This window comes from Ambystoma mexicanum, chromosome 1q, assembly GCF_040938575.1.
Source record: "Ambystoma mexicanum isolate Mex_15411 chromosome 1q, UKY_AmexF1_1, whole genome shotgun sequence".
NCBI classification, from domain to species: domain Eukaryota; kingdom Metazoa; phylum Chordata; class Amphibia; order Caudata; family Ambystomatidae; genus Ambystoma; species Ambystoma mexicanum.
The window spans coordinates 850,421,281-850,441,604 of record NC_090922.1 but is presented as its reverse complement, the minus strand read 5'-3'; the positions used below and the strand labels follow the sequence as shown (position 1 = coordinate 850,441,604).

General features: G+C 44.0%; 1 protein-coding gene across 3 annotated transcripts in view; it reads left to right on the top strand.

Annotated features, from left to right (window-relative positions):
• The window catches only part of LOC138537982 (coagulation factor XIII B chain-like), a 1,433,866-nt gene that overhangs the window by 393,851 nt on the left and 1,019,691 nt on the right, over window positions 1-20,324 (top strand). For all 3 annotated transcript variants that reach the window (XM_069641496.1, XM_069641495.1, XM_069641494.1), the window contains one exon: window positions 10,284-10,460. In XM_069641496.1, coding sequence (XP_069497597.1) covers window positions 10,284-10,460 — 177 coding nt within the window. The remainder of the gene's footprint in view (window positions 1-10,283; window positions 10,461-20,324) is intronic.

Genomic DNA, 20,324 nt, shown 5'->3' with positions numbered 1-20,324 from the left:
CTTGGTTTGTTTTACTGATGTGGCGGCTGCAGCAACAGCGCGGCAAAGCACATGCAACAGGATCCAACATGGAAGAGAAGTAGCCGCATGGTCTATTTCTCCCTCCTTGTTCCTGAGTCAAAACAGCCAAAGCACATACATTGTTTTCATGCACATATAACTTGAAATTCTTGTCATAATTTGGTGTGCCCAAAACTGGAGCTGAACATAATGCAGCTTTCAGCAGGTCAAATGCTTCTTGACATTCCATGTTCCATGGCAAAGGTAAGGTAACATCTTTCTTTGTCAATGCCACTATTGGTTTCACAATCATAGAAAAGTTAGCGATCCACTGCCTACAATATGAAGCCATGCCAATTAAAGCCCTGACTTCTTTCTCTGTTTTTGGAATGGGCATATCAGAGATGCTTTCTATTCTTTCTGCTGTCAATCTCCTTCCCTCCTTTGAAAGGAGGTAAGTCAAGTAGGTCACTTCCTTTCGACAATATTGGAATTTTTTTAGTGAAGCTTTATGTCCATGTGCTGCTAAATGTGTCAATAGTGCAACTGTACTATCTTTACAAATTTCTTCTGTGTCTGCTGCTATCAATAAATCGTCAATGTATTGTAACAAAACGCAACCTGCCGGTTGTTCTAGCATATCTAGTTGTTCCTTTAATGCTCTACTGTAAATACTCAGACTTTCAGTGTAGCCCTGTGGAATTCGTGTGAATGTGAATGAACGTCCTCCTAGAGTAAAAGCAAATAAATATCTGCTATCTGGATGTACTGGAATACTGAAAAACGCATTCTTCAAATCTACAACACTAAAATCCGATGCAGATGCTGGAATCATAGTCAAAATCGTAGTCACATCCGGCACTAACGGAAATTGCGGATCAACAACTTTATTCACTACGCGCAAATCAATTATGAAACGGTACGGTATATCATTACCACCTTTCTTGTAAACCGGAAGAATCAGACTATTGCAAGTACTACCAGAAATGTCTTCAATTACATTTCTTTTAATCAAATCTAACGCAATGCATTTCAATGCTTTCTCTCCTTCGGCCGAAATTTTATATTACGGAATACGCGGCAATGTAATTCCTTCCTTCAAAACAACTTTCACTGGCTCTACTTTTAAACAACCAACATCATTGTCGCTCACTGCCCATATACAAGCTGGTACTTTACTCATTTTAGTTGGTAATGGCTTAGATAAGAATTGTGACACAGGAGTCTTTTGTGGCGATATCGTCAAATACACTCCATCAGGGGAACAATAAATAACGGCATTCAATTTCTTCAACAAATGTAATCCCAACAAATTTTCACCGAAATTTTTCATCAAAAGAAATGGGCAAGATTCAGTGAATGGACCTAGTTTTATAGGTACTGATTGTGATACTGGACTAATTACAGGTGTACCCGAAAACCCTACTGAGACATTGTTTTGACCTGACAGTGGTATATCTGGAACCTGCTGATGGTCAATTGAACATTTTTGTGCACCTGTGTCCACTAGAAAAATGTGCTCCCTATTCCCAACCTTCATTTCTACGTAGGGCCCTTTCTGGTCTATGGGAATAGATACTGGTTCCAACCCCTGTCTCGGGCTGTCCTAGTAAAACAATACATCGTCAGATGTAAAGTCGCCGGCGTAATATGCATTGGACTGATTGTCAAAAATATTTCCATCACTTGTGCTGTTGCGATGTTGGTTCTGATGCATTTAATCTGTTTTCATAATACTGGTCCATGTGTAATACTTCACTTTGTGTTTTTGCTTGCCATGCACTTTCAGATGTCATTATAACATTTTGAATTTTCAGTAACAACCCTCGCACAAACTTATCAACAAACAATCTCTTCCCGGGTTCAGTACTCAAGTCTTGACCACTAAAATCTGCAAATCGATTAAAATAATCCGTTGCTCCTTCATCTTTGCCCTGTAAACACCAAGCAGTTAATTTATCCCAAACTATTCTCTTTTCGGATACCAAAGTTTTCAATTTCTCTACTATTCGCGCTGGTAAAGCCAATATAACTAGCGGCGGCTTTTCTCCAGCCTTTCTCTCACTATCAAATTTAATCAAATTCTCCCAGGTATCACCTAATGTTGCCGCGTCATTTATATTTCTAACCTGTTTCCATATATCTATAGGAAGAATCACCGGAAACAATAAATCAATGTCACTCAATGTAAAAACAGATGATTTCAAAACAGATTCAATTTCTTTATAGAATCCTGACGGGTTTTTCCTAATATCAGGGATCGTCTGCCTGATATTATTTACCTCTTGCCTAGAAAAGGGGACATGTACAAACTGTGCAGTATAATGGGCTTCTATCGTTCGCGCTGGAGTATCTGCAGTGGCAGCAACTTCTACTTTCGGAACAAACGTTGGAGACACTTCCCTCATGGGTAATTACAAACTAGGTGTTTCTACATTTGTTTGTTTATTAAGCAACAAAGCTAAATCAAGAGAAAAAGCAGTCATTCCAGTTTCAGGCGAAAATGCTCTTTTATAAATCGTCATTAAATCAGCAGGACAACATGTCTTATTCTTCACAAATTCATCTTTCAAAGACTCAAACCATGACCTGTAATACCTTTCTCTGCATTTCTGGTGTATACTGACTAAACGTATCATGCACTTCTATTGGAGAAATGGCGGCATCTGTAATCCATCTAAGCGCATCTCGCATACAAATTCTCATCTCTTCATTAACTGGTTTCAACGGCGGAAAAAATCGTTGCTGGACATATGACATATGCGTTTTTTCTTTCCTCATTAATTCTCTATGCAATCGATCAAGCTCCTCCTTAAACACAAATAATCGGCCTACATGTTCTCGTACTTTTGTCAAATTATCTCGCAAATGAGAAAGAACAATCAAATCATGCAACTCTTGCAGTGGCAATGTGTCAGTCAAATCCCTCCATATTTTCACAAGATAATTCCCCATGCATTCTAACAATTCCTGCTGCTCACCAGGGCCTCTATGATCAGATATGGAACTTTGCACAGCTGCTTCATCGCCATAATCAACATACGTTTCTGCCCAATTTCTCAGATCTTCTTTCCTGTCTTTGCTAACCGTACTACGAGTTACTCTATTGCTTCCTTGCACAGGCCCCATCTCTGTAGAACTGCCCATTTAAGCAGCTAACTCATGCTCTGAAGGCGGTGGAGGTCCTGGATCCACGCAACACGCACAAAAAGAATTCTGTTTCCTTTGAAAGAGCTGCCTGATCCTGACCTTGAAAGAAATACAGCTGCATTTGATCACAAAGATACCATCGGCAGTTCTCTGCCAGAAGTGCTTCCTAAACCCAAGAAAGGGCCTGGGGAGATTGCAACAAAGATCGAAAGGCCAAAGGTGCCTCAACCTTGTCCGACTGCTGCAGCATCATCATTCATTGCATCGCAAACTGGCACTGCTCCTGCATCTGGAAATGAAAGTGCACTGTTCATCGATCATGCTGTACCTGGAGCCATAAGGTACAATCTACACTCACAAAATCAGAAGTGATCAGCGTTTTGTTTTGCCTTTGTTCCCAACATGGATGAAATGGAAACGGAGGCCTAGGAAAAAGGAGCGTATGAGCTGTATCAAATCTGCATCAAATTAAAAGCTCTGACGGTGCTACCATTGAAAGGTGAAGGACCAGTGCGACCCCGTGGGGACAAGCGGAGCGGCATATGGTACCGACACAATTGATGCTTGCTCCTGCCTTTTTGGAGCTGTGTGCAAAATCACATCAGCTTGCTGATTTATTTAGCAGGCTGGCCTGAACTGGCCTGAACTCTTTGCTGCCACTTGAACGCTTTGCTGTTAACGTGTGTTGCTGTGGAGAACATTTTCGTGGCGAACATTGAAAACTTTTCCTGAGATAAACACTACAGACAATGCCTACACTCACTCCTGCTCCCTCCTGGACCAAGGCTGTTGATATTGGAGGAACAGAGAATAAGCCTGCTCCCAGAAAAACTTGGTTGGGAAGAAAAAATATGCTAATGATTATGAGGCCGCTTTGCATTTTGATTACGCTGATCTGAATATTTTGGTATCTGGAAACTGTGCATCCTTTGAATTCTCTTCTAACTACTTCCAATGCTCCTACCACGAGCAGCCCAGTACATATGCTCTCTTATACTCTCCCATCCCAAGAAGTGAAATATAGAAAAGTTTACGACAACAACACATTGCTACTGATTCTGAATATGACTCATGCTATCTTGAACAAGTCCAATTGTTGGGTCTGTTCCCATTTACCCCAGCATAGTGCAAGAGGAATGGGTTGGTATATACATCCTTTGCCACTAACTACCGCCTGTTATGCATCATTGAGAGCGTTATTTTATGGAAAGTGGAACGATAGTGTCACTGGTCATTTTGATGGAACAAACATAGATGAGTTTGAAAGTGTAGTATTGCAACCATTAGGTTGTTCTGTGTTTACAAGCGGAAGCAAAATAAACACAGTAACAACGCGTCCAGTAGATAAGCTGATAAACCCATGATTACCTACAACATGGCTCCCGTGGGGAACAAAGATGCTGTGCCTCCCTCCTATACTATTAATCACAGTCCACGTTCTGTCCCATTTTGTTTACGGAAAAAGGGTTCCTATCAAGTGGGAACATTTACTAGATGCATGAATATTGCTGTAATTGAGCAAGAAGAGAAACCCTTATATATAGGAGGTTCTGTTTACTTTGTATGTGGAAATCAGGCCTACCCATGGTTACCTAGAACTTGGGGAGGGAACTGCTATTTAGGTATACTTTTACCTGGTATATTTCTTTCCAAAACTTCTGAAATATCAAAACTATCCAGATCTAGGCCATGACGAGATGATACCGCAGGCCAAATTGCAGGGGATATCGCAAAATCATTCATACCATTTTGGGGGCAAGCAATAAATTCATGGAACATAAGGAAACTGTCCAGGGTGTTAGAAAAGACGATAAATGAAACTACAGACATAGGAGGTCATTACAACCCCGGCGTTAAGGGTTAACGACGGCGTTAACCCTTAACGCCGGATTCCCACTTTAACGCCTGCTTTTGGCAGGCGTTAAAGTCCATGGCGCTAACCCGCGATGGTGCTAATTACGCCGCCGTAATTTACGGCGGCGTAATTAGCGCCTTCCCCACTCCCATTATGCCCTATGGGGCAAAAATGGGAATGGGGAAGGGAAAATGGGGAATGGGGATTTACCGCCCCACTCACCTTGGAATAGGGCGGTAAATCCCCCATCCACCATGGTGTAAACGTAGTTTACACCATGGTGGTAAAGTTGGTGCACTTAGCACCAAGGTTGTAATGACCTCCATACTCTATAATATGACCCTAGAACAGAAAGCAATCAGATTAGTTGCACTTCAAAATAGAATGGTGCTTGATATAATTTTAGCTGATCGTGGAGGGGTATGCAAATTGGTGGGGTCAGCGTGCTGTGTATTTATAAGTGACTCCTCCCCCACGATATTTGAAGCAATCAAGTTCTGAAATTCATATTCCTACAGGTGGTTGGAATTTAGGTTCATGGTTTTGGGAACTACTACGATCATGGGGATGGAAACTAATTGCAATTTTGATCATGATATTTGGGATCCTCATGTTCTGCTGTTGTTGCATACAATGCCTGACAATCCTCTGCTCGCAAATTACAAATGAGTGTGTACACGCGATTAAAATGAAACCTCCTCACACATTAAGTGAAGGTGCACAACATGAAAATGAAATAATCAAAGAATTTATGGCAATTAATATTTCTGATGACGAGTATAGTAGTATGGGAAGTTCAGAATCAGACACATGGTCTGATGAAGATGCGATGTATGGATGATGCTCTTGGTTTACGGCCAAAAGGAGGGTTTGTTAGACCAGAAAATGACCCTATAGTATGTACAGTATGTATAGTATGTATATTATGGTGGCCAGAAACCAATCGCATCATATGACAAACATTGCAATCGCAGAATCGTCAATGTAACCAGAGGGCGTCCATTTTGTGTAATGTCGGCCATTTGCTTTTTTCTTTCTGTCTCAATGCTTTGCACAATGTATTCTATGCTTCGAACTCGTACACGGTGCAAGGCCACGTCCTTAATGCTTAAAGACTAACACAGACAGGAATGTCAAGCTGTACAGAAATACATTGTTTTCCTCCCTCACGAAGTCCTTGTCATAACGTGTCATAATTGTCATGATTGCCAATCACCAAACCCTAGCCTGAACAATACATATAGGGGCGGATTGAATTGCCTTCAAAAAGATTACATGCATGTATATATTGTTGCCTGAGCGTTGCTCGCTCTCTTGCGTCTCACGAGGTCTGGGAACACACGTTGCGAGACGCTGAGACTCAGTCGGCCAACTGAGAATACTTTGAAATAAACCAGACTTGTTTGGAAATTGAACCTTGTGTCTGTCGTGTCATTAGCGTATATGGTTATTGTGCCTTAGTTTCCATATGCGGTCTTTATGGCCTAGCAAATATCATTTTCTGGTCTAACACCATGAGGTCAAAGCAGGTTGGGCTGTAAGGGGTCTGAGAAGAGTACAGGCTAAACAGTATGAAATAGCTGCCTGTACTGTGCACTGTACCTTGCATCTCTGTATGTCTGCCAGTGCACTGTACAATGCTGATTAGTCCTAGTTTACAATGGACAGTCGTGATTCTAATAATGGTACAGAGGAAAGTAGTATGCAGATCTCTTTTCTATTAGTCAATTTTGCAGCATGAAAAACAAACTACTGCTCCCATCCTGTTTTGCTTCTTTCCCTTCTTCTCTGCTTCCTCCACTCAGAGGGCTGCAAGTCCATAAGGCTTCCTGCAACTCGCCTGATAGACTCTTTTCTGCTGCAGGCCCCAAAGTAAAGACTGCAACTGCTTAACTGCCCCAGAGGAGTCCGATGAGTCTGGTCAAAAAGATCTTGCCTTCCCCATACCCTGCATCTAACACATGAAAATCAGAAACATATTAGAAGGCCAAGAAAGGAACTGGGAGGAGCAATACTCACCTACCTGAAATTAATAGAATCTCAACTGTCCATCCTAAACTAGGACTAATCATCATTGGCACAAGGCTCTTATTATGCACACTTCTAAGTTGTGCCAGGACTGACATGAACGCATGCAGAATAGGTTCACAATAAAACGGTTAAAATGGCACTAGAATTAGCCCAATCAGCTGATATAAGATATCCTCTAGGCATGCTCCAGCCAAAAAGGTTTTGGAAGCCTGACGGAATGTTCACCAAAACATTCAGTTTGCAACCCGGCCTCCCTCATAACATTCTTAATCCATCTGCCCAAGGTGAGAGAGGAAACTGGTTGGAATGGCTTGAGTACCGCAAGGAACAAGGTACCCACAGGGGGCAATTTCATATTGCTTTAGACATTTCAATACACCCAATTGAGGATTATTTACAAATGTCAATCATCTTTGAACCTGTCTTAGTACGCCTATGCAAGTAAAAGGAAAACCCAGACTTGGTTGATACTAGACCTTTAAGCTCCATTGCTCCAACATCAGCCACTCGACGATAGGTGGCTAAACACATTAACTTAACAACACCAATGTTGTAGACAACTGTTGAAAGATTAACAGGGCCTTTGCTGGACACCTTTCAAAAAGAGAAAGCATTACATTGATTTCCCAGACTCTGCAATATCACTCCGAAGGGGCAACAGCCACTCAAAATCCTTTTTAACAGGCGACAGGCCAAAGGATCTTCCCCCACATAAAACCATCCACCGTATAGTGGGAGTTAGAAATGGCTGAATGACAGAGATTAACACTTTGGTAAGAGGCAGACTCTGACAGCTCTACCAACAAACTAACCGCTGCTTCTACAGGGGCCTGATGGGGATCCCAGTCCCACCTATAACACCAGTAAACCCAGATTTCCCATGCCGGCTCGTATGACCTCACGGTACTAGGAACCCAGCATCTTTGAATGAAGGATCTAGCCGAGAGCAAAATGCCCTGCAGGGGCCCAACGGTCCCCAAAATCTGCCATGCTATCAGCAGGCGGGAGCCTTCCTCATTGAGAGGGTGCCTCCTCCTGCCCGGTTCTTGTAGGCTACCGGAGACCACAGGAAGTACACATGGAACAGCTCAAGGACTAATGGCTACCTGGCTTGGGGCCTCCAAAAAAGAGTGCCGAAGACCAGACAAGCCCTCTGTCTGTGAACTTGCAAGAGAACCCTTGGTATAAGTGTAAATGGGGGAAAAGCATATACGATGCCAGGGGCCGAGTCTATAGGAATGCGACTGTTGCCAGTTCACCGGGATCTGGCTTGAGCTAAAAAACAACGCGTGTTGTGCCGAGAGGCGGGATGCAAACAGATCAACTTGAGATGGGCCCCAGAAATCCTGAAGGCTCTGGAAGAACGGCAACACTCCCCAGGATCCGGCCAGTGTGAGGAACCTCCACTACATTGAACATACCAGGAAAGGACCTGAACCTTCAATTGGTGTGACAGGCAAAAACTGCAAAATTGTTTCGCTAGCTACGTGAGGTTATTGGATTTCGTGCTGAACTGTGGATCAACAGTCCATACGAATTGTGAAGCACAGTGCCACCTGTGTTTTGCAAAACTTTGAATCACATAGGAGCCTGCATTCATTTCTAAAAAAAAGTATGTGCAGTGTTGGCTCCTCTTGGGACCACCAACCTCAAATGGAATCCCCACCGCAGCAAGCTCCCTGCCCGCTGAGGATGGCATCAGACTCTAAGACAAAACTCAGACTATGCCAAAAATATCACTACTGTTCCAGGTGTCCATTTGCTGGAGCCATCATCTCAGCTTGTTTTGTGCTTCTGAAGAAAGTGACACCCATGCTGCATAATCTACGTTTTGTTATAGCTTTTGATTCTTCAGCCTCTAGAGAGCCCGGTTATGAAGGCGAGTCAAAACATTAGCCTGAATGGATGCCGACAGGTGGCCTAAAACCTTGCCAACTGATGCCAAAGGAAGGCCTCGGACCAGTAGACCCCAAACTAATTACTGTTTGATCACCCGCACCGTGAGAAGACATATTGTTGAGGAAATGCAATCAATCATGAATCCTAGTAACTGCAATGTCTCGGAAGGTTGGGCATTTGATTTGTCCCAAAGAATCACAAAGCTAGAGGCAGACAGATTCACGGTAGCTTAAATTACTGACTACTGGCCAAAGTAGCTTGGAAAACCACCAAGGAGCTAAAGAGAGACCAATGGATAGGGAAGAAAACTTGTATATCTGCCTAAGCCAAAGGAAACCCAGAAACGTCTGGTGCTCAGGAGCAATTGAAACCATCAAATAGGCATCTTTGAGATCCAATCTAGCCAGCCAGTCACCTAGCCTCAACACATCTCTCAACAATGCAATCACCTCCATCTTGAAGTGATGATATAGCAAAAACAGATGGAGATTGCAAAGGTTGAAAACTGGTTGAATGACTGATCCTTTTCCGAACCTTGAATATATTGCTGAAAAAATTTGAGAATCCAGTGGACAAGGAACAATGTCTTTCTTCCACAACAATTCCAATATCTCTCATTGGATCGCCTTGTGTTTTTCCAAGTTGAACCTGAATGGGTTCTCCCAAAAAGTTCTATGTGATACCCCCTCACTGTATCCAGCACCCAGGCATCCCTGAGATGCATAACCAGTTTTTCAAATGTGGACAAGAGGAAGAGGACAAATACCCATTGATAAAGGAGTCTGGTGGTCCCTCAGTCTGTTTTCATGTTGATGACGTTACAGTCATTAGCATTGAAAATGGACTGCGGCCTTAAGTAGCACTGTACGGCCCGCACAGGAAAGGTATGTTTCTTATTTATTATTATTTAAACCTCCCCACAAAAACATTAGCACACGTGTACGGTATCACACGGTTGCTAATGGCGATATCCCCTTCGGTGCCGGCCAACTCTTTCGGTAACGGCACTACCGGCCTCGTTAAGTGACCCTTGCTGCGCTCGGTCCCTTAACTTGCGTGGGGGGCCGTTACCTGCAGGGTCGGCCCGCCACCTCGGGGCATATCATCTCAGTATTACCCATAGGGTGAAACTGGCACACACACCCATTGCACTCCTGGGACAATGTATACATTCTGGTCTGATATTTCTCACATACTGGATAATAATGCAAACATGCCATAGTTTTACCGAAAAACAGTTGACTCACAATACAGTTATTAAAGAAAATACATGTGCGAAAATATTTTGTTATTTTTATAATGTTAAATCTGATTATACTGATCACTAAAACATACATTTTATTTTTAGGAACATGCAGTTACCCATCGGAGAGCAATGTGCATATTGACCTCGAAAGCATGAGATATACAGTAGGAAGAAGTGTAACCTATGAGTGCCACTCCAATTTAACCAATCCAGAAGGATCTGTTCATGGATCAATAGTATGCCAGCCAAATGGAGTGTTTTCTAAAGCAAACTGCATGCGTGAGTACCAAAGTGGTTTCTCATCTTTCCTGCATGGGGTGGACTGTTCATTGGACTGTGAAGATCAGAAGGGCTAACACACTTCAGCTGTGTTTATTACTTGGCAAAGTGACACTTAATATGCAATATGTGTGGAAAACCTGAACTCTATGGCCCAGATTCTCAAATCAAAACCTAGTATCTCAGCGTTATGAACCACTGCCGTCCCACTTGCATTTTTATCCCTCAAATAGGGATAGAAATGCTTTCATTGATGTTTAGTATTTTACAATGGCATGCTCTTTATGGGCATGCCAGGGTGATATTCGCTCCAAGCAAGCAGGTGGGTGCTGAGAGCATCTCATAAATTAGCTTCGGGAATGTGCTCTCAACATTAATGTATGCACGAGGGCTAGACACTCATCATTTCACTGCTGCTCAGTCCCTGGAAATGCACAGGTCACCTTTATGGATAATGTGACTCGTGCATTACCACAAAAGAGGCTTTTGAAATTTTGTTCACCCTTTGTGCTTTTTTTGAGAATCTACCCCTATGTGGTGACTTTATGCATGGATGGGTTTGGTATTAAATACCTCAAACGTTACTGTGGAGCAACTAAGTGCTGTATAATACGGTGATGCAGTGATAGGGTACACTAATAGGAGCACAATTAGAAGGGTACACTGTGTAGGGTACATGGGAAGGACATGGAGAGAGGGGATATAGAAGATTACAGGCATTGGAAACAGGTTAGGGAGGGAACGATGGACCCAGACTTCTTACATTTGTGGGTAAAGCCTCATCTGTGTTCCCGGTGAAACTACAGCCCTTGAGTTTCCACCCAAGCTGTCCTGGCCTTCCTAAATGTTCTCTTCAGTCTCTTGGCTGCATCAACAATTCCTTCCCTTGACCTTTTCTGCTAGGAGAGAGGGAACAAAAGTGTCTTCCCTTTCCAGGCCCCAGAAGAACCCCAATTTGGCAAGCCATTTAAGAACTACTGCACATCTTCCCGTCCCTTTTCTATGTCAATCCTCCCAAAAGGCGACCAAGGCCACAGGAACTGCTGGTTATTGCACTTTGCTAAAGGAAGGACAGTTATAATCCTTTGAACGCTATGATATTTTATTCTAGGGATGACCAAAATTGAATAACTAAAAGAATTTGCCACGTAGGGAAAATTTAAATTGGCCTGCTGGCCACAGAATACAATGAGCAGATTACTCATCACACATTGTTGTAAGCAGGTACTACACATACTTGCGCTGTCTCAAAAAAGCATACTGCATGCATATGTAGTACCAGGAAGTGAATGCCAGAGATTTGCAGCTTCCCTTTGCATATTTGAATGTTGATACTCTACCTTACACTCAAAACGGGACTTCTGCACTGTTAATAGAGTGCTGTTAATAGAGTGCTAGGAGAGGGCTAACGTCAAGAGGCCCACAGCCCCCAACCCACATGGGTAGGCATATCTGGAATGGGCCTTGAGGGGCCCATCTCCCACAATAACAGTTTTTCATGTGTGCTTCTATTTGAAGGTGCAAATGTAAAATAAAATTTAACTCTAGTGGTATTCATGAACCATACTATGTTTACCACAGCAGATCAGGCAACTTCTTTCATCCACACCAAACTTCAACAGGCTGGTCTAGTTTACGGTGTTGGCGTTGGAGTTCATGCCTGAGTGCATTTCTCTGTCAATCAGGGAATGCGCTGAGAGCATGCATTGGTGGGCCCCACTAATTTATTTTTAAATTTGTTTATTGGCCTTTAAGAATAACAAAGGTACAGTCAAGTGCTTCTTTGAGCAACAATGTCAGGCATAAATTGACTTACAGTTCTCGCCAGCCACCAAAACTTTAACAGTTAACAAATTGAACCGCAAACATGTTCTACATACGTGCAAACTATGTCATATCTGGAGCCATGGATTGGTCGGTACTTGGATGTTGGGACCAGATAGGGATCAGTTACCTTGCCGGGTCACGGGCGATGTTCATACTTAGGATATGGGGTCTTGGGCACCAGAGGGCGGAGGAAAAGTATCAGTTCAAAGTGAGAGTACAGTACAGCAATCAGCAGGGGGGGCATTCAAGGGGGCTTATCATCTGAGTGGTGAAACATGTCCCAGAATAACGCCTTCCAAGAATCATATGTTCCCCCTGGGATTGCATCCAAGTTCTGCAGTGACCTGCACCACACCCTGGTCTCCAACTCAGTCCAGATTTCAAAGTCCTTGTGCCATTGGGAGAACTGTGATCCCCTCCCCCCCACCCCCGCTGACTTCCAGGCCATGGTAACACAGCATTTTGCTAGGATGCACACCATGCCCATAAACTTAATAATGTGTTTGTGCTTGCTGTTCCTCGAATAAGCTCCTAGCAAACATGCCTTAGGGTTCGAAGTGTATATCATAACCCCAGCCCCTCTACATGGCTGCTCAATCAGAGCCGAGAGGCTCAGCATTTTCGTACAATTCCAAAACATATGATTTATATCGGCTCCATCCCCTCCACACCAGGGACATTTCGGTTGTTTGCTACTATTAAATTTAGCCACCTTGTTGGGTGTCATGTAGGTGCGATACAGGATGTTCAGTTGGACCAATTGAAAGTGAGGGTTCCTAGACACTTCTTTGGGGTAGCCGAGTATGTGTTCCCACTCCTGTTCCCCAATATCCTCCCCCAGATCTGGCTCCCATTGTGATTTCATCCTGGAGCTTTGAGGGTTGGGGTTGCTGCTCAAATTACCATACAATCTGGATACCGGCCTCCAGCCATCCCCTAGAGAATACATTAAAGCCAGCAACTGGGTCTCTTCTGGTTCCTCAGGCCACCCAGGCCACTTCTGTTTGGCCACCCCCTCTATTCTCAGATACCGCAAAAATTGCCCTCTAGGCAACCCAGTCCGATCAGATATGGCATCCAGGTCTTTGTATTTACCACACTCGAACCTGTCACCCCAAGTAGATACTCCCCCAGCTCTGCCATTTTCGGGCCACCGCTAATTTGTCTTTATTCTTGCATGCATCTGCCACTATCAGAACATGGGGCGAGTAGGGTGAATCAAGCCTTAGTAATTTCAGTGTCCGACACCACAATGTTCTTCCCAGGGTAACCAGTAAGGGTGAGAAGCCCAGACAGCCCTGTGGTAGCCACTTCAACTCCCTAAAATGGGCCGGAGCGACTAGTTGTTGAAGCAGTGGGTTCTCGGAGATAACATCATCCGATAACCATTTTGCAATGAAACTGAGTTGCGCCGCCAGGTAGTATCTCTCTAAATTTGGAAGTTGCACACCCCCTTCCTTGTAAGGCAAGTACATGGTTGTGCGGGTGATCCTGTGGTGCACTGCCCCCCACAGGAATCCCCTAATTAGTGATTCTAGCAAGCGAAAGAAGGAGACATGGATATAATAATGTATGCTGGTAAAGAAGTACAGAAATCTTGGCAGGATGATCATTTTCATGATCGCTACACTGCCCATCAATGACAGTGGGAGCCTGGACCAGAATGCCATAGACTTCTTCAAGCTCTTCACTACCCCAACTGTGTTCCGGGTGTGCGTATCTAACAGCGTGTGCATAACATGTACCCCCAAATATTTAAAGGAGCCCAGATTCCGCGAGTGTCCAAATTCCGGCAGCGCATCACCATTAACTCCTCTGTACCCCGCTAGTGGGAACACACAGGATTTCTCCCTGCTGAAGGAGATCCCTGAAACTTTAGTAAAAGTATCCAGAACCTCCATAATTAACAGCAGATTGACCGCTGGTTCCCCCACATACAGGAGTATGTTGTAAGCGTATAGTGATACCAAATGTGTAGCACCCCCAACCCGAATACCTGCTTCCAGGAATTCCTGGCACAGGTAGACCGCTACTGGCTCCAGCGCCAATACATAGACCATGGGAGACAGTGGACATCCCTGATATGTACCCCTTTGTATGTCCCAGCGCGCTGACACCTGTCTCCCAGACTAGACTCTTGTAGTCAGGGATACATAAAGTACCTTTACCCATTGCCTGAACCTTTCACCAAACTGAAACCCCTGGAGCACTGCAAATAGCCATTCCCCTTAAAGCGAATCAAAAGCTTTAATCGCATCCAGTGACACCACAGCACGTCGCTCGGGGGACTTGTTTGTCTGTGCGATAATGTGTTGCAACCGTCTCAGGTTTAGTGCTGTACTCCACCCAGGTATAAAGCCAGTCTGACCGCTATGTATCAAACCCGCTATTACACCACGTATTCGCTGTGCCAGTATTGTGGTTAATATTGTCATATCGTAGTTTAGCATGGCTAAAGGCCGGTAGGAGTCACAGCTCGCAGTGGGTTTACCTGGTTTGGGAATTGGTACTACCAGAGTTTCTCGCATGCTAGCCGGCAGCATGCCCTTAGTGTAAGCTTCCTCAAAGACTTTAAGTAGCAAGTGAGACTATTGAGGCTGTAAGTGACTCCAATCAAGCAATCCCATTAAATCAGTGCCTTGTCTGGGATGCCCAAGGGAAGCCCTTATTTATATATTTTTATGGCAAGTTATAATCTGGATGATGAACCCTTGTATAACACCCCTCTCTTAGAATCCCCCTGACCCCACTGAGCCAAGAAGTAGATTTGTTTTGCAAATTTACAAGGTTTATTTGAAAAATTAAACAATATATATATATATCACACTTCTATAAATAAATTGATAATGGATAGTACACTTGTGAATATGAGCAGTAATCAGCAAGAGGTAATCCTACAGTAGCACAGTTCTTGGTTACTTATGAATAGGAACAGAAGAATGAGGTGGGAAAGAATGCTTTATATGGTTCAAGGAAACGCAATGATGAATGAAATGCAGTACAGAAAATAACTTGATATGGCTTCAACAAAAGACAATGTAACCACTTTTCCTTGACAATTCACTCCCCCCCTTTATGCAATATAAGGAGATGGAAAGAAGACACACAGTTCTCAGGAATGCAATCAAATATAATTCAGTTCCCCCCCTAGCAAGCTTAGAGGAAAACAGGTATGAGTTTTGAAACACAGGCCCAAAATGCTTTGAATGTGATGACAACGAAGTGAGAAATGTGCTAAAAATGCTTTTAATTCCCTCTAGAGGTCCAGGGTGGGTGATATCTAGTTTATATTAGTTCAGGCTCACTTTAACAATGCTCTATGAGTAACTAGCAGGTTAAAACGAATTTTAGCAAAGGAAAGCAAGGACAAATATTTTTACACGTGGCTGAAATTAAGCAAAATGTCACATCGCGGCAAATTTAATCGCGTGCGTCGAGCGTAATTACGGAGGCCCGATAAGGAGTAGCAAGTCGGTTCTAGGCTCGTCGGAAAGCTTAGAATCTTAGCTTTAAGATAAAAGTTAAATTTCGCTCCTAGCACAAAGGGTTCCGGAGATACAGACGATTTTGTGAAGGTGGTGCCTGTCTTTCAGTGGTCCTTTTTATGTCTTTAGAAAATGGGTTGTGCGTGACATAACTGAGCCTGCCCCTCTCTACTTGTCATTGGCCCAATTCTCCCCTCTCCCATGATTGGGGGAAGGAAATGGATTGTCATCATGATGAGGTCTGTTTATGGGTCAGAGGATCCTCCCCTGGTCAATTTGCCCACAAATCTATATTTGATTCAAATACATATTTCCCGGATACACAAGTGGTTGACATTACATGTACATATTACAGATGAATTAAGACAGGTCTCTGTTCAAGCCCCATGTTCCTGCGAGCTGGGATTCAGAAATGACCACATTTTGCGCTTTTTGGTCGGTTTACCAATATCGGACATTTACCAAAAATTACACAAATGTGCGCAAGTTGTATGGACATTAATTGATGAAGTGTCAGATTTTTAACATGCAGACATTTGGAGTAAGACCCTATTTTCCGCTAGCAACCCCCCAGAATACACCACAGGGTCCTAACACCTCTTAAAATGTGCACGGAAAAATCCCAAGAATAGTGATATTATTTATATAATTTTGACCAGTCCGCACTATGAGTTATCTACCTTTTTAAAATTATGCCCTGGTCAAAAAGGGGTGTGGCTTCCCACATCACATGGTGGAATAACTGGTTTATCCACTTCCCCCAAGCTCAGCTTGCTAGCAGAGGCACTGCCCCTCCCAGTTTCTCCCAAGAGGAAGCCATTTTACGAACCCCCAATATAACATTTGCCTGAGTCCAGGACAGGGCTTTGTTCAACTTCCTGCAGTCCCCAGGTGCTCCTCCCCTAACCCAATCAGAGAGGTGTCATCTCCTTTTGGCAGGGGCAGCAGGAGGCAGCCAGGCCTGGGAAGAGTTGTTGAGCCAGTTCAACTCCTGTCAGGGGTAGTTGTCAGGCAGAATTCAATTTCTTTAAGCCAAGCTCCATCTAAATGTCCTGTTTATTCCCAGTTTAAATCAAACTTACAATTTTTACAAATGCAGCTAGAATGCTGATTCTAAGTTCAAACCCATGACATTTAACAGTTGCAAACTATGTGACACTCAAAAGTAGGTCACTCATTTAATTTAAACATTTCGATTTTAGTTGTTTTAAATCCAATTTCAATTAAGCTGCTGACATCCACAGCTCAGCCATTTTTGTTATGAACCTTATTTTAGGCTCATCCTCTTTCCAGATTTTGTATGCACACAAGACTTTATTCTGTCAAATGTCTGCTGGTGTTTAGTGAGATTTTTGGATATCTCGCAATTTTTGAAATGGGCATTTTGAGCTTGCATTCAGAGAAACAAAGGGTGATTTTTAAAGTGATTTTTAGCTAACAGACACTGCGGTTTTTCTCTTTGGCACCCCATTTCACCCATGGCTCTTCTGACCCAGCACGCTCACACTGGTGGGTGGCAGGTCATCCGACTATTTTGGTGTGCGCACAACTGGGCAGTTCTCCTGGACTCTGGGATGGAATGATGGGCGGCGACAGCTCATCCCCACATCTACCCAGTCTATTGGTTCAACATGGGTCAAAACCCTTGACAAACCCCCCCGAACGACTGTGCTTTGATTGAGTCGAGGGGAAGTCGGGTGCAAAGGATGTTTTGAGCCCTGAGCTGGTATGTCCGCATTATCTTCTTCCAATTCTGTAGATGGCACAGTTCAGCATCTTTTCCTCCACCCAGTTGGATCGATCGGTTCTCCTCACCGGTCCTGATGAGAATATTGGGCGGTACCCCGGGCTCCTCGGATCTTTGCTCCCGGTCCCCGGTCGTCGTCTTTGGCCAGTTTCCAGGTTTTCTTTCTCCTAAAACGACAAAGCAAAAGCGGCAATACCTATTCATAGACATTTTTCCACCACTATTGAGATAGTGGGGCGACATATACATTTTATAAATCACGAGAATAGATCATAGCATTCTTAGTTTGAAAAACAAGATATAATTCAGAGACAGTGGCTTGCAAGAGTCATAATATTTTAGAGACTATATGTGGGATAATTTAGGGTTGGAACTGAATTACTCTGGAGCGGCCCCCTCTGGTATTGCAGAGGACTCCTCCAGTTGCTGCAGAGTGTGCCTGGGATGGCAACACTTTATCTGATTTATATGGACCCACTTGTCTTCCCCCTCTGCCAAACCGCCTTTGGGGATGCGGATCTTGTAGGCCACAGGGGAGATTTTGTCTATAATTTGAAACGGTCCCTTCCATGTAGGCAAATATTTTCGCTGTTTGGCCTGGTTCCTTTGGAAATTGTATAGACAGACCCGATCACCCACCTCGCATACTTTCCTGGTGGTTTTCAGGTCGTTGTGGGTTTTCATGCTATCAGCTGATCTTTCTAGATTCCGCTGAGCATAGGCAAAAGCATGTTGAAGGTGTTTCCTTAAATTCTCCACATACTCATGAGTTGTGGAGGCATTTATCAACGTCTGCTCTTGGGTCCTGTAGAGCAAATGCTGGGGAAGCACCATCTTGCGTCCGGTCATCAACTCAAATGGTGACATTTTAGTTGCAGATGAAGGGGTAGTTCTGATGGCCATTAGGACCAGAGGTAGTCGGATATCCCAACTTGGCCCAGAATCTGCCACAAACATTTTTAATATGCTCACAATTGTCCGGTTGTAGCGTTCTACTGCCCCCGAAGAAGCTGGCCTGTAAGCAATATGTAGCTTCCTTTTGACCCCCAGTATCTCCCACATCTTTGTCATTACTTCACTGGTGAAGTGGCTACCCCTGTCTGACTCAATCCTTTGAGGTAGACCAAAACGGGAAAAGATGTGGTTTATCATCAGGGCAGCTGCTGTTTCTGCCTTGCAATTTGGGGCTGGGAGACATTCCACCCACTTGGTAAACAAGCATGTGACCGTCAACATGTACTTATTCCCCCTAGCGGAGCGAATCACGGGGCCTACAAAGTCGATTTGTAAATCTGACCATGGCAGTGTCATTCCCCTCTTTTGGAGAGGCGCCCGGTGTGTGAGGGATGTTGGCTGAAATTGTGCACACACAAGACACCCCTTCAAGTATTGGTCGAGGTCCTGCCCCATGTGTGGCCAGTATGCAACCTCTCTTAAGAATTCCAGTGTTGTGTGAAACCCCCTATGACCGGCAGTGGCCGCATCATGGGCGTGACTTAACATCAGGCTTCGGAATGAAGTAGGGACCACCCACTGATCATGGCCAGCTTGGGATTTCCTTACCAACAAACCGTCTTGGATTCGGAACATCTTTGGACATTTCATCAACACTCTTAGGTCCTCTTTCCCAATGTAATCGGTATCCGTCAGGGGAAAGTTCTCAGGGTCCTCAATGTGTTGGTAAAACTTACCAATTATTGGATCCCCCTTCTGAGCTGTAATCAAATCAGCATCAGGGGTCTCCTTACTCCATTGTGCAGTTGAAAGATCATTGTGAGCATTTGTCTGGGACCTAGTGATAGCAGTGACCTGGATTTCCCCCAACAGGGACTTTATTTCTATTAGATCCCCTTGGATGGCCCCGGTTTTGGCCAGCTGATCAGCTAAGTCATTTCCAGTTTTGTCTGGTCCCTCTACTTTGGAATGACCCTTGATCTTTTTCCAGTAGATGGTCATCCCATTCGATGTGACCAGATCATCAATATTTTGGATTAGCTTCCCATGTTTCAGGGGTTTGTTATTAGCACATAACATGCCTCTGGTTTTTCAATTGACCAGGTGCTCCACGAACCCGTTCCGTACATAATCCGAATCTGTGATTATGACCAGTTCGTGGAGTTGATGTTGGACAGCAGTGAGGATGGCCTGATGCACAGCCATCAATTCTGCCACCTGACTACTTTGGGGACTGATTTTGTATCCAGCGGAGGGTTCTGGAAACTCCTTCACCCATGCATTCCCTACGCCGGCCACCAGTTCTTTCTCCCCGTTTTTGTCAACATGGTAAGAGCATCAATCCACATAGACAGTGGGCATTCCCTCACAGTTGTCTTCTTCAAATACTTTGTGTGGGGAATTAAGGTATGCCTCCATGTTGTCCTTGATTTTTAGACTTTCGTCCTAGAGACAGTTTTCTCTGGCACAATCATGCAAGTCAGCCAGACGTTGCGCGAGGGGACTCTTCTTGTTTTGGCCATATCTGACCTCCACAGGAAAGCCTTGCATTGACAGAATCCAGGAAGTAATTCGGGAATTACTCACATTTCCGGCCCGGATTCTGTCACTTTGGAGATATTGCAGAGGCTGGTGTGGAGTCTCCACTATGATGTGTTCCCCCTGGATAAACGGGCGGTAATTCTTCAATGCCCACACCGTTGCCAGGAGTGCCTTTTCACAATCGTTGAATTTTTCCTCCACAGAGGATAAAGTTTTGCTTGCATAGGAGATTACTTTATTGACCTTGTCATGCTTTCGGTATAATACTGCCGTCAAGCACGTATTAGAGAACCCTGTCTCCAGGAAGAA